Source organism: Malus domestica, chromosome 06 (assembly GCF_042453785.1).
Source record: "Malus domestica chromosome 06, GDT2T_hap1".
NCBI classification, from domain to species: Eukaryota; Viridiplantae; Streptophyta; class Magnoliopsida; order Rosales; family Rosaceae; genus Malus; species Malus domestica.
The window spans coordinates 105,762-120,095 of record NC_091666.1 but is presented as its reverse complement, the minus strand read 5'-3'; the positions used below and the strand labels follow the sequence as shown (position 1 = coordinate 120,095).

Genomic DNA, 14,334 nt, shown 5'->3' with positions numbered 1-14,334 from the left:
GATTAAATACCAAATCCTATCTTTAATACATTTCCAATTAAAGACAAACTCTTTCAAGTAAGTAATCCCAATCATATTTATTCTAGAATTCTTCACAATTATTCCAAGATATCATTTACGCAATATCGTGGAAATACTCTCACCAAATTCTACCCTAAAGGCCAGCCACTCTCCTTATAAATACCCCATTTCTCCACAAGAAATGGGTAAGCTTTTCTATACACATAAAACCTTAAATACTCACTCTTTTCAGAGAAACTACACGCACCAGCGATGAATGGGGAATTCATCGCTGGTGCGTGAGGTTTTTGGTTTTTGATCAAAGGTATTTGATTGTTTTGTAGGTACATTTTCATATGATACAGGACTTCCATCACTCACCAATGAACGTGCACAACTAGTTATCCTTGTTTTCAGAAGCTAGGTAGTACACCCCCAAACACACAAAAATAACTGCAAAACTTGAGTTGGAGAGTCTAATCTAACGCTGCGGAAGCTTCTCTTTTCCGTTGATAGGCTCAAGGCTTTCCTTTCCTTGGCGCCCAACCGAGCACACCACAGGTACCGTACATTAAAACCAAACCAACTAACTTTTCCATCAACAGCGATCGATCAGTCACTCAGGCCGCCTATAAACATCTCTCTCTCGGCCTCCATTCATTAATTCTAGCTAGTTCAAATTTTCCTCTCTTGTTTCTGTGCATGATCCATCATTGATCAAACTTGGCCACAAACTTACAATGGTTTTTCTTTATCATGACTCCAAACGCTACCCTAATTATGCCAATTCCTGGTGCTTTGTTTCGTTAGCTTTTGTCACCCTCTTGAGTACTACTCCACACCCAAGTTTTGCAGAGAAATCCTCAAAATCCGCCGCCAACATGATCGACAGTTGCTGGAGATGGAACTCAAATTGGGCAAGTAACCGGCAGGAACTTGCGTTGTGCTCTGTCGGATTTGCTGGGAAAATGACCAACAACGTAGGAAGCCATGTCACATTCTATCAAGTCACCGATCCGAGTGACAATGCATTACACCCAAATCCAGGAACTTTGAGATATGGAGCTACCATGATCAAGGGGAAAAAATGGATCACTTTCCAGAGGGACATGCGAATTAAACTTGACAAACCACTGCTCATTAGTAGCTTCACTGCCATTGATGGAAGAGGCGCTAATATTCACATTGCCGGGAATGCATGCTTGACGGTCTTTAAGGCAAGCAACATAATCATCCACGGCCTTCGAATCCACCACTGTCGATCCCAACCACCAAGCTCGGTTATGGGTCCTGATGGAAAGCCATTTCCAGTAGGCCAAGTTGATGGAGATGCAGTCAGGTTAATTACTGCATCCAAGGTTTGGATAGACCACAATACTTTTTATGAGTGCGAGGACGGTCTTCTTGACGTTACTCGTGGATCGACCGATATCACCATCTCCAACAATTGGTTCAGAGACCAGGACAAGGTTATGCTCCTTGGCCACGATGATGGGTACGTTCGGGACAAGAACATGAGAGTCACACTCGTGTACAATCATTTTGGACCCAACTGCAACCAAAGAATGCCAAGGTAATAAACTAACAACCCAACCTTTATTTACTATGAGCCTATGACAACCACACTCCAGGGAAGTCAAAAATTTCTAATAAACGTGATACGGTCACAGGATTCGATACGGATATGCACATGTGGTGAACAATTTGTACAGAAAATGGTCACAGTATGCAATCGGAGGAAGCATGAATCCTAGCGTTAAGAGTGAAGCCAACCTCTTCATTGCTCCAAAACGAGGAAACAAGGAGGTATGTAGTGATATCCTAATCCTATCAAAAATGACGCAAAATAAATAAATGCTAATTCTGTGCACTATTTGTTCCCACACCACAGGTCACTTGGAGGAAGGTCAGTAACAGCATTGGAAGCAAAAGCTCGTGGAAATTTCGTTCTGTAGGAGATATTTTTGAAAATGAGGCTTCTTTCCTCCAAACAAGCCTGCCTGTGGCTGGAGTAATGCCACAATATAAAAGGATACAAAGTTTCCTGGTGGCTCATGCCAAAGCCGTCCGGTCATTGACAAGGTCATCGGGTGCACTAAAATGCACAAAAACATCCAGATGCTAAGTTTTAAGGATTATGAAGATGATCCATGGCAGCAACCACCTCATACTCAAAGTACTCAAGATACATATTACACTCTCTTTCCACACTCTGTAACAAAAGTACCTACTATTTTTACTTCCACAAACATTGCATTCCTAAAAGAGTGGCGTTGCAAAAATGTGCTTGTAATAGAAAACATGCATACGATATTACTAAAAAGTAATTAAGAAAGTTAACCAAAAATTTGCTGTCCAGAGCAAGCCATTTTCTTCTTCAATCTTCTTCATTGTCAGAACTCTCATAAGCTAAGCCTAGCAAGCTTTTGGCTCTAGTTTCCACCCTAGGCTCGCCTTCTGTTATGTTTGATGATGACAGGGCATCCACTTTGTCCTTCCCCGACTCATTTTCAGGCTTAAGAATTATTGAAGATCTACCACTCAAATTTGCGTGCGACTGATTACAGTTAGATGAACTTGAAACTTTCTGCCGCTTGGGTTTGATCTCAACCACCTTCTTCAGTAAATCCTGTTGTCTACATTTCCATAAATAAAATACATATATGTGATTGAGAACGAAATGGTAGGATGCTAAATTTATGTTTTGGTTTCAAGAAATATGTCTACCTGATCCCACTTCTTTGTTTGGGCTCGACACGGAGCGACAAGGGAACCGATGCCGGGGAGGAGTCTGCAAGACTTGCAGCTTTGTGTACATTGGTCAAGTAAAACATGAGAGAAACAGGGGGAGGACAGCACCAAGGATATGAGAATATTTTAGAGTCTCGTAAATGTTTGAATAAATTATGTCTGAAGTGATTATAAACATACAACTAAGGCCTTCTTTGGAAGTTCTTTTAGAAGGGCTAGAAGTCCTTCTGACAACTATTTTTGTAGGGAACTTTTATAGTGCATTCTAGAAAAGCACTCACTTAGGAAACACTTCCAAGTGCTTTGAAGTCTTACAAAAGCACTTACGAATATATGTTATTCTGTGGAAGCACTACCAAACAAGACCCAAGTGCTCCAACATGAAACGACTTCTGAAGAACATGCATCAATGTGGTAAGAAATTTAGGAATTTAACACATAAACATAAACAGGGGTTTACAAATACTACAGAATACAAATAAAGATAAGTAAACAGTAAATCGAAAAACAAGATAAAAATGAGTGTAATAATATAGAAAAAATATTTTTTGGAGTTTGGAATGAAAATGGGGACAGAATAGGGAGTTACATAGGCAACAAATCATCTATTCCTCTAGGAGTCAACCATCACAATCTGTAATAATAACAGAATCGGGCTGCCAGAAACCAAACGATAACATTTTCTAGGGACAGAAGAAAACTCAAACATATAGCATTATAGTCTGGCCCACCAACTACTCACATGGGCAAGAAAATAGAGTATAACAAAAACGATAAAATTCACATTGCGACATGCAGTAAAATGCTTGTACCCAGAACACTTATGTGCAAATTGTGCATGTGAAGACACTAGAAGCAATTTAATAAAAGGATATCTTAAATGCAGCAAATGCTCGTTTCTCGGTTCGACGAAGGAGGCGTTCTGCATCCTCCTCAGCTTCCATCTGCTCCTTGAGATATAGCAGGTCATCACTGTCCAAGGCTGTACATGCAAACTTACAACAGATTGCAATAAAGTAAAGAGCTAAACATATACAGAGATTCAAAATGGGCTGTCGTGTGCCTGAATCCACTTGTGGGTTCAAGGCTTCAAGCACACATGTAGAGAAATAGAAACAGAGATGCTTAATGTAGTTGTTGTGTGTGCCCTGAATGCACATGAGAGGGGGAGAGAGGGGGGGAGAGAGAGTACCGCCTCGGCCATGAAGGTATCCTCCGCGTTCTCCTGCAACCTCTTGCATCTGCTTGCATTAACCACCCAATAGAAAAAGCCAAGATCCCTGCCAGGGCATGTTATCAGAAAACTCTTCTCAAAGTTTGAAGAAAGTGCATATTCATAGATGCAAGTGAGGTAGAAACTAAAGCGTACCATAAATTTACATAGAATACTCCTAAATCACCCATAATTCCAGAATAAAAATCAATCATCAATAATGAATTAATTCTAGTTAACTTTACCAATAAAAGGCATGAGAGAACACAAACATACTAATAGCTCTCATATATGAGATCTAACCACTGCAATCCTTTATCCCATACAAACCAGAGAGAAACAAATTCAAAACTGATAATGTTTTACATTTTAATTGTATAACTAAGCTGTACCTGTATGCCCTTTTATTTCTGATCGTTTCAAATTGACATGGTTATAACTGACAAACATCAACATTATAAATTTATCACAAATAGTCTTTTGGAGACTGGTAATAGAAATTTGATGTTAACAGTTGTGCAGAGTAGAATCTGAAAATACAAATATGATACTTGAAAATAAAATTAGAGACGAAACAGAGTTTGCAGTAATCATGTAGATTATCGAAATACTGGAAAGTTTCAGTGTCTTTAAATCCATCCAACCGACGATGGACCCAAGTGAAAATAGTAAAAGAAAAAAAAAAGGAAGAAAAAGAAATGGAGGTAAAAGAAAGCCCTAACCTTGGCGACCATGCGTTGGAATGTGATGTCTTCGTCGTCGATCTTATCCTTCCCTTTCCCCCACTTCTTATCTGCCAATGATGGCCACAAACAATCATCAATTCATCAATTCAAGATTCATCAAAACCGAACAACAACGAAAGACAAAAAGAAAGAAGCAATTAATTGCGGGAAAAAGAAGAAATACCTTTTGGGTCGGTGAGATTGGTGTACTCTCGAACTTCTCTGCCTGCCATTGCGCTGCACTCGTCGTTTTATCTGGAGGATGAAGTGCAGTACCAGATAATTAATTGAAATTCCCAATTCTTTTCTAATTAGGGTTCAGAGGCCAAATGATGAGACTCTTCCAGTTTCGGAGTCAGCGCCTGCTTTGTTAATCTGGACAACACAAGATATAAACTGCGATCGAATGAAGTAAACAAACAACAAATTTTATGGAAGGAAAGTCGGACGAAATTTAAGATTATTAAAAGAGTTTTTTTTTTTTTTTTTCGAGAAAGTATTAAAGTATTAAAAGAGTTTATAAAAAAAGAAAATTAATCAAAAGAACTTGAAAACTTTGAATTTTAACGATAAGAATAAAATAGAGGGTAAAGTGAATAGTACCATGATTGACTTTTTTGTGTGAAAATATGGTTTTTCGTTAAAATGAACAGTACATGGAGTTTTTCGTTAAAGTTCTCTTTTTAAAATGATGAAAGTTTATTTTTTAAAATTTACGAATTTTTTTGTTTGGTTGACTTAAATGAAAAATGAAATTTGAATACAAAATTTGTTATTTTTAAACTCTCGCTTATAAAAATTTGGAATTGACACACATTTATTTACATGGAATTTAAACTTGACAATCGAAAGTCTCCAATTCTAGGCTTTTTTATTTTCATGCGAAAATTCTAAATTTCTATGTTTATAAATCTAAACAAGGGAATTGATACATGTTAATTTATAAATTCTGATTTTTGTTAATTCCAAGTTTATTTCCTTTATCCAAACATAGTGCAAGTTTATTCTCCTCTACATATGATATGGGTCAACTTTAGTAAATCTCAACCTTTGGTTTTTATGACGTGAAACTTGCGGCTTTGATGAGTTTTGGAATGACTTATAATGAATCCAGATACTTGTTGGGTCTTCTTTGTGACGATTCGAGAATCCGTCAATCGTATATGTTCATCGTACATCATGCAGTCAGAAATTATTTTAAATTTTTATTTAAAATTAAACACAAATAGTATCTGACAAAAACTGACCACACGATGTACAATGAACGAACACAATTCACGGATCCCCAGGATCCTCACAAATAGGATCCGGAGAGGATCCTGTTGAAATTATAATATATTATGGGTGTTTTTTTCTTTTTTCTTTTTTAGCGATACAAACGATATATTTATATTTGGTTGCCCATTGTGTGGCTTAGCCGTTCTTCTCCCCTTAATGTAAAAATATATTGATGTACTAAAAAAAACCGATATATTTACATTTGATAGTGGAGAAATAAATTGGTACTAAAAATGTTGTTCACAAGATCTGAACTTAAAAAGCCTCTCACTTCAAATGAAAAACAATATTACTAAATCGCAGTACTAAGTGAAAAAATATATGTTTTTTGTACCCCCAAATTGTGTCTCTAGATGTCCTTGATTCTCTGAACACCTAATTTACTTGGCACATTTTTTTCTGACACCCAAAATAATTTATTAAACTTCCAAGAATACTTTGTTTTACTTTTTTATAAATACAATTTTCTTTTGACACCCATACAATCGCGTTGAACATGTCGTCTCGTCGCCTTCGCAAATGACACCTACCTTTTTGTCATCTTGTACTCCAACCACAGCAGCGAGTCTGTGTGCTCCAACGCCGTTCAGATCTTGTCCGAGTCCCGCTTCGAAAACCCGACAGTCCTGAAAACCTTGTTCAGGTGGTCCAGGTTTAGCTTCGCGATCGTGAGGTGGAGGTTGAAGCCTAGTATTGGTTGGTAATTAGGGAGCAGCAATACGAGAGGGTCAAGAACGAGGAGATCGTGGAGGATGGCGTGGCGATCGAGTTTCTAGTTAGCATTGGAGTCCATGCTTGAGAATGCTGTTAGTATCCTAGTAATTTGGGTCAACCTTGACCTGTGCTAAAGGAAGAATGGTGAGAATGGAAGAAGGAGAAAGATGAATCCAATAGAATAGTATTTTTCTGATTAAATTCAATATGACCGTTGCCACCACAAATGTGGGGAATTTAATAACCTTCATGCTAGCTCACTGAGTGTGTGAGCTCCAACTCATCACTAAAAGACAAAACCTATTCAAATGACCCCTTATACTAACTACTATTAGAGATCCCTTACAATTTCATCCTGACACTTGTGATAAAAGCCATCAGAATTACAAGGAACATAACAATACTTCTCCCTTCAAGAACCTTGTCCATAAGGTTTACAAAGAAAATTCTGGAAACTTGGCTTGGAAATCATCAAAATCTTCCCAAGTAGCATCAGCTTCTTCTTGATCAATCCAGTGAACCATCAATCGAACACCCACTGAGTTGGCCTTCTTATACATCATTCGAGCTAGAATCTTCTTTGGAGATGGTTGAGATAGTCCATCCTCTCAAACCTAAGGGAGTGTGGATTGTACAACAGTATTGGAACCTATCTGCCTCTTAAGATTGCTCACATGAAATACTGGATGTATTTTGCTTTCCACAGGGAGTCTTAATCGGTATGCAACTAAGCCAATCTTCTCTATCACCTCATATGGCCCATAATATCTCGGCTGTAACTTGTGATAACTATGTGGTGCCAGTGATTGTAGCTGATATGGTATCAGTTTCAAATATACTGAATCTCCCACAAAAAATTGGCTCTCACTCATCTTCTTATATGCTTGCACCCTCATTCTGTTTTAAGCCTTTACCAAGTTGGAATGAAGCATAGATAACACCTTATCTCTCTCTAAAATGCCTTGTTCAATTGCATCCACATTGGTTGTACCTGGTTCATTGACAGTGATATGTGGTGGTGGATAACCATACACAAGTTCAAAGGGATTAAACCGAGAAGAGGTGTGGTAAGATGTATTAAACCACCATTCGGCCTAAGCAAGCCATTTGACCCAATTCCAAGGTTGTTCCCCCACAAAGCATCTGAGATAAGTTTCGAGGCATCGATTCATAACCTCAGTTTGTCCATCACTTTGAGGATAATAACCCGAACTCATACAGAGTTTAAACATCTGGAGCTTAAAAAATTCCTTCTAAAATGCACTGATAAAGATGGGGTCTCAATCACTAACGATGGAGTTAGGCATCCCATGCAATTTAAAGACATGATCAATGAACACTTGGGCAACAATGGAGGCAGTGTAGGGGTGAGATAAGACTATGAAGTGGGAATATTTATATAGCCTATCTACCACCACCATTATCACAAATTTTCCCTTGCATAGTGGAAGGCCAACTATGAAATCTATACTGATATTGGTCTATACCTTAGTTGGTATAGGCAAGGGTTGCAGCAATCCTGGAGGAGAAATCATCTTATATTTGTTTTGTTGACAAGTGTGACAGGCAACAATGAACTGCCTAATGTGTTTCTTCATACCTTGCTAATAAAACTATTTTTTTTCAATTTGTGATAGGTTTTAACGACTCCTTGGTGTCCAGCAGCTGGGGTAGAATGATACTCCTTAATGAGTTTGCATATCCATTTTGAATCAGAGCTTAGCACAATCTGTTTCTTATAGCACAAGAAACCATTCTCAACGAAAAATTTACCATGGGCAGAACTATCTACACCAGTATGGGCACTGTCCCTAACTTTCTTTATCTTCTGCAAGATCCATTCATCACCCCCATTAAACTTCCTTTAGTCATCCAACCAGCCACTATAAGAATAGGAAATGTGAGCACATTTAGTAGACTCGGTGGCATTAAGGTCTTGGGGGTGTGAAAACACCTTGAACCCTTGATAATGCATATGCAACCACATAGGCCTGCCCTACTTTATACTGGATCTTGTAATCAAACACCAATAGTTTAGAGACCCATTTCTGTTGGAAGGCCGTATTAGCCCTTTGATTCAAAAAGTACTTCAAACTATGTGGTCGATCTTGATAATAAAATGCCTCCCTTGAAGGTAGTTTTTCCATTTCCTTATTGCATAGACTATAACAATGAGTTCCTTCTCATAGGTGGACAAAGATTGGTTCCTTGGCTTAAGTGATTGGCTAGCAAAGGCAATTGGTCTTCGACCTTGTTGTAGAATTGCACCAATTCTCAACCCTGAAGCATCACACTCAATTTCAAAAGGCATAGAAAAATCAGGAAGGGCAAGGACCTGTGGGGATAACATTACTTCCTTCAACTTAGCAAATGTAAGTGCAGCACCCTCAGACCACTGGAAGGCATCTTTTTTGGTTAATTCATACAAGGGTTGACAGATTCCCCCATAACTTGGAATGAATTTCCTATAACAACTTGTTAAACCAAGAAAGACTCTCAACTGTTTAACAGTGGTTGGGGTAGGCTAGTCTCGGATTGTCTGCAACTTGGATGGGTTAGCCTCAACCCCATCTTTGGATACAATATGCCCCAAATATTCCACCCTCTGCTGACCTAGGGAACATTTAGACATTTTAAGATACAACTGGTGTTGTTGTAGTACCTCAAAAACAATCTTCAAATGTGCCAAGTGCTCAGACCAATTTTTGCTATGAATTAAGAGGTCATCAAAGAAAACCAATACAAATTTCCTAAGGTGTGGTTTGAACAGGTCATTCATTAAGTTTTGAAAGGTGACTGGGGCATTAGTAAGCCCGAATGGCATCAACAAGAACTCATAATGTCCTTCATGAGTTTTAAAAACAGTATTTTCAATGTCTCCAGGGTGCATTAGAATCTGATGATATCCAGATTGGAGGTCTAACTTAAAGAAGTAGACATCACCAAAAAGCTCATCTAGGAGATCATCGATTAAGGGAATATGGTACTTATCCTTAATAGTAAGAGCATTAAGTTCCTGGTAGTCAATACACATCTTCCAAGTGCCTCCCTTCTTCTTCACCAAGAGGATAGGGAAAGAGAAGAGCTGCAACTAGGTCGAATGAACCTTGCAGCAAATAATTCCTCCACAACCTTTTCAATTTCTGTTTTCTGGAGTGGACCATAATGATAAGGTCGAATGTTAGGGGGTTGTGCTCCAGGTACTAAGGGAATGGGATGATCATAAACTTAGGAATGAGGCAGCTTTGAAGGGACCTCAAAGATGCCTGCAAAAGCTTCGAGGAGATGTTAGAGATCTTGTTGTTGAAATGTGGAAAGATCAGAGGCCTTATTCTTCTTGCCCTCTATGGAATACAGGAACAATCCCAAATTTGAGTTGTGAAGTTCATTTTCTAATTGTTGAAGGGAAGCCTTTCAAATTAAGGGGGGCAGTGAGAGGCATGTGGAATAACTTTTATGTATGATTGTTGCGAGTGATCTCCATGGTGAGGATATGGAAATCCCTCAAGATCGGACAAACCGTAGATAGCCAACGAACCCTTAAGACCACATCACAGCCACCAAGAGGGAGAGAATACAAATCTACCAAGCAATTATAACCCCCAAGTGAGAGAGTAGAAGCTTTGCAGCAACCTGAGCTTTTAACCTTGCCACCATCAGCAATCATGACCCAAAAAAACTTGGTGGACTGTACTAGATGTCCCCAATGTTTAAGCAATTTGGAGTCAATGAAATTATGTGTGCTTCCCGAGTTGAGTAAGATTTTGATAGAGTGGCCATTGATAGGAGCATATTTATGCGACTGAGTTAGCTTGTTCTCATGCATTTATGTTGTTATTTCTTAGTTAATTATGTATTTTAAGTATTTTCGTGTGTTTGTATGTCCATAGGCATTATAAAGCAATAAGATGCATTTTGGTGCATTTTGGAACAATTTTGGGCTTGGAATGGATATCACATGCATGGAGCAAGGTGGATGGACGAAATTGAAGACTAAAGAGGCTAGGTATGTGTTAAAGAGAAAGAAGAATTAGTGTAAAAAGGATAAAGAGCTCAGCCACAAAGAGGTGTCACTCTACCATTCACCTTTCCATCATTGCCGTGCACCACCATTGCACTTCCTTTGAATTCGTATGCCATGCATCATCATCCATGTTCCCTCCATTGACTCATTTGTTGCATCATTCCACTTCTTTTCCTTTGTCTACCATGTGCACAATATCTTTTCACCTCATTGCACTCATTGATTCATTACTTACTCACCTTTCCACCCATGCCATGCATCATCACCCTTGTCCCCCTCATTATTTCAGATTTCATGCATCATTACATTGAATCATTGCACTCAATTGCTACACCATTCCTTGTTCCTTCCATCATTTCAGATTTCATGCATCATTACATTGAACCATTGCACTCAATTGCTACACCATTCCTTGTTCCCTCCATCATTTCAGATTTCATGCATCATTGCACTCAATTGCTACACCACTCCATGTTCCCCTCCATTGCCATGCACTTCCTCTATAAAAGGAAGTGTGTGTAACATAAATTGAGTTCATACTTGGTTAGATCATTCACTCCCATTTCAACACAACCTTTATCCAAACACATCCATTCATCTTCACATCCATTCCTCCATACAAACAAACCTTCAAACACTCACCAACACCTTGTGCTGTAGCAAAGGAAGGGAAGGAAAGTGCTTCGACGTGCTTGCTGTCCAACTTGGATCGTTGGAGCATTTAAGTGTTTTCTTTCTTTTGTTTCTAATGTTTAAATTCATTTCCTTTCGTTTTCTTATAAATATGAGTGGCTAAACCCTTCTTGGCTAGGGATGATTTCAAAGCCATGATTATGTGTGCAATATAATTTGATAAATTCCAGTTATGAACTCTTGAATCGTGAATGCAATTGGCTTAACTATTTGATTGATAACTTATTTGTATTTGTTAATTAAGGGTCGACACTTAATTGGCATGCATAAATCCGTTGCTAGAATATAAGGAAGTTTCACATAATCGTTACAAACTTATATTCACATGTAGTGAAGGTCGCTTATAAACGATCGTGTTAAGTTCAATTCCTAGCATAAGTGACATGATGTCATAGTTGCAAGTGCTTTGTCAATGCTTATGATTTTCATTAAACGTAATGATCTTTGATTGTATCTCTATTATGATGTCATGTAGGGAACTTTAGAAGAATGTTTTGGGTTGTCGAATGATGTCATCCAATCCAATAAAACAAGGAAAATCAGAGAGTTAACTAGTGATGTCACGGTTAATTTGGAGCATTGTCATAATTCAATGAAGTAGTAACTGGAAATCAAGTTATTTGCATACATGTCATGTGTGGAGAAAAAGCCCCTAGCTATCCCATCCATCATCTTATTTCTCAAATTTGTTTTACAATCTGTCTAGTTTTCATACTTGTTTGTTTGTTTCAACTTTAGAGTGTCTAATTAGTTAGAATCTGTTTTAATTTGTGTTTTTAAATGTTTTGATTCAAGTAAAAGTCAATTTTCGTCCAAAGTCATTCCTAGTGTCTAGTTTAAGTTTATTTAGTTGTTTTAAGCTGTTTTGAGTATTTTAAGTTTGCTTTGAGTTTTGTGAGTCTTGTTAAGTGAGTTTAGTTTTATGTTTTTGAGTCAGTTTAGAGGTTATTAGCAAGCCCTCCTAATCCCTGGTCCAGAACGATCCCTACTTATACTTATACTATTGTTGTCAAAAGAAGGTTAAATTTGTGTGTTAAGTTAATTTTCGCATCAAGTTTTTGGCGCTGTTGCCGGGGATTAGCAGCTTTGCTAATCCCTTGTTATTTCTTTTTGTTTATTTTCGTGTCTTTTGTTTTTAGTTACTGACTTTGTTTCTGTTTGTGTTTTTTTTTGTTTTACTTTTGATATTTGATTTAGTTTTGTTTCCTTGATTTCAGGTACTAGAGAAGTAAGACATGGATTTTGCTACCATTCAAGCTTAATTGGTGGAACTTACTTCTCAATTGTCACAATATGCCGAAAGGACCACAATGCAAAGTGTCCCTACATGTGGTGTGTCCTATAGGCAAGGATATCCAACTCAGCAATATTCTCAATTCGCTGCGAATGAAGATGCTTGGGGTTATCAATGCCATAGCCAATCATGGGACAACATGTTTTCCAACGCTTATAATTCGGATTGGAGAGATTATTCAGATTACATAGAACCTCAACAATTCCAACAAGATGGATATTGGCAGCAAGAAAAGGAGTTCTATTCAAGACCTATGCAGCCATCACAACCTCATATACAATATGCTCAATCAAACTCAGGTTCGTCAATAGATTATGATCGAATTTTTGATGAAATAAATTCTTTGGTGCATGGCTCACAAAATCAAGCCAAGGAGGCTCAGCAAGATGGATATTAGCAGCAATCTGAGGAGTTTTATTTAACACCTATGCAGCCACCACAGCTTCCCCTACAACAATTCCAATCAAATTCAAGTATGCCAACGGATAATGATCAAAATTTTCAATTACTAACCTCTTTGGTGCAGGGGCAGCAAAATCAAAATGAAACAATGCTCAATCAAGCTAAGGAGATGAGTGAATTGAAAAATTAACTTGGAGAGATTATGGAGTTCACGGCACAAATTCAAGAGCAAAGTGAACTCTCCAACTCAACTATTGAAAATTTGAAGGAAGGTTTTGAAATCCATGATGCTATCACTTTAGGAAGTGCTATGGAGGTTGGAGGTGAACTCAAAACGTCCAAACCAAGCCAAAACATGGATGAACAGCTGTTGCTCAAAGAAGAGGAGAATAACAAGGCCATGACAAGGGAAGAACCACCCTTGCCGCAGCCCCATATGCCCTTTATGCCGTCCACTACAACCAAGGTAAGCCTAAATTCAATTCGTCTTGACCCAGTTTCACCAATTGTTCTTATTCCTTGCAAGATCATGCAATCCAAGGAAGAAGAGGGTGAGAGAGGCATATTCGAAACCTTTCCAAAGAATCAAGAGCAAGAAGTAGATGGGGAATGTCTAGAATTCATCAAAGAAGATACACTTGAGACGAAAATTCCCAAAGAAGTTGGATTTTATGACACAGGACAAGTCATAACTCTCAAAACACCAAATCTAGCCAAGTCCCATATCCCTGCAACCTTCAAAGATGTGGTGTTCATAATTAAGTTTGTGTCGGAGCAAGCAAGTAAGCCATCTTTTCCAACTTCGATTTTATTTTATACTAACTTGTTGATTTTGATGATTCAGGCACCTACACTAGAATTTAAACCATTGCTTGATGACGTCAAGTATCACCTTCCATTCAAGGATCAATTCCATGCTATGGGCCCTATCCAAGCTTAGAAGGAAGTTTCGTCCGGCTGCAAGACGTTAAAGCAAGCGCTTCTTGGGAGGCATCCCATGTATTCAAATGAGGAAGATTTTTGAATCGCTCCACAATCAGTTTTGCGTTTCTAAAAACCTTCCTTTTTCTGCATTTTATTTCGCCATGATTGTCATTTTTATTTGTTGCTTATTTAATTATTTTTGGGTGTGGGTTTATTTTTGAGACATTGATAGTTATGCAATGTATTTTTACATTTATTTTCATGAAAAAAAAGGAACATTAAGCAGAAAATACAAGAGGAAGTCTTCACAAAGGCT

General features: G+C 38.1%; 2 protein-coding genes across 5 annotated transcripts; one reads left to right on the top strand and one right to left on the bottom strand.

Moving 5' to 3' along the window:
- Nucleotides 1-657: 657 nt before the first annotated feature.
- LOC114825559 (probable pectate lyase 4) lies at nt 658-2,125 on the top strand. Its single transcript, XM_029104295.2, has 3 exons — nt 658-1,573; nt 1,671-1,806; nt 1,892-2,125. The coding sequence occupies exons 1-3, from the start codon at nt 741-743 to the stop codon at nt 2,123-2,125; spliced, it is 1,203 nt and encodes a 400-aa protein (XP_028960128.2). The 5' UTR covers nt 658-740.
- A 26-nt stretch (nt 2,126-2,151) lies between these two features.
- Nucleotides 2,152-5,224, bottom strand: LOC114825578 (uncharacterized). 4 transcript variants are annotated; one of them, XM_029104311.2, is made up of 6 exons: nt 4,874-5,224; nt 4,687-4,757; nt 3,944-3,992; nt 3,627-3,733; nt 2,728-2,810; nt 2,152-2,636 (listed from the first exon to the last, which is right to left on the bottom strand). In XM_029104311.2, the coding sequence occupies exons 1-6, from the start codon at nt 4,920-4,922 to the stop codon at nt 2,378-2,380; spliced, it is 618 nt and encodes a 205-aa protein (XP_028960144.2). In that variant the 5' UTR covers nt 4,923-5,224; the 3' UTR covers nt 2,152-2,377. The 4 variants fall into 4 exon arrangements, with proteins under 4 accessions (XP_028960144.2, XP_028960145.2, XP_070679429.1 ...); XM_029104312.2 differs by having other exon boundaries at nt 3,944-4,031; nt 4,874-5,167; XM_070823328.1 differs by having other exon boundaries at nt 3,627-3,992; nt 4,874-5,176.
- Nucleotides 5,225-14,334: the final 9,110 nt, after the last annotated feature.

Excerpts from the sequence above, each read along its gene's own strand:
- LOC114825578 (XM_070823328.1), bottom strand. The coding sequence starts at position 4,922 with ATGGCAGGCAGAGAAGTTCGAGAGTACACCAATCTCACCGACCCAAAA. Across the intron at positions 4,758-4,873 it reads CAATCTCACCGACCCAAAAG|ATAAGAAGTGGGGGAAAGGG; the intron begins GTATTTCTTCTT and ends CATCATTGGCAG. Across the intron at positions 3,993-4,686 it reads TCCAACGCATGGTCGCCAAG|ATGCAAGAGGTTGCAGGAGA; the intron begins GTTAGGGCTTTC and ends TAATGCAAGCAG.
- LOC114825559 (XM_029104295.2), top strand. The coding sequence starts at position 741 with ATGGTTTTTCTTTATCATGACTCCAAACGCTACCCTAATTATGCCAAT. Across the intron at positions 1,574-1,670 it reads TGCAACCAAAGAATGCCAAG|GATTCGATACGGATATGCAC; the intron begins GTAATAAACTAA and ends ATACGGTCACAG. Across the intron at positions 1,807-1,891 it reads CAAAACGAGGAAACAAGGAG|GTCACTTGGAGGAAGGTCAG; the intron begins GTATGTAGTGAT and ends CCCACACCACAG.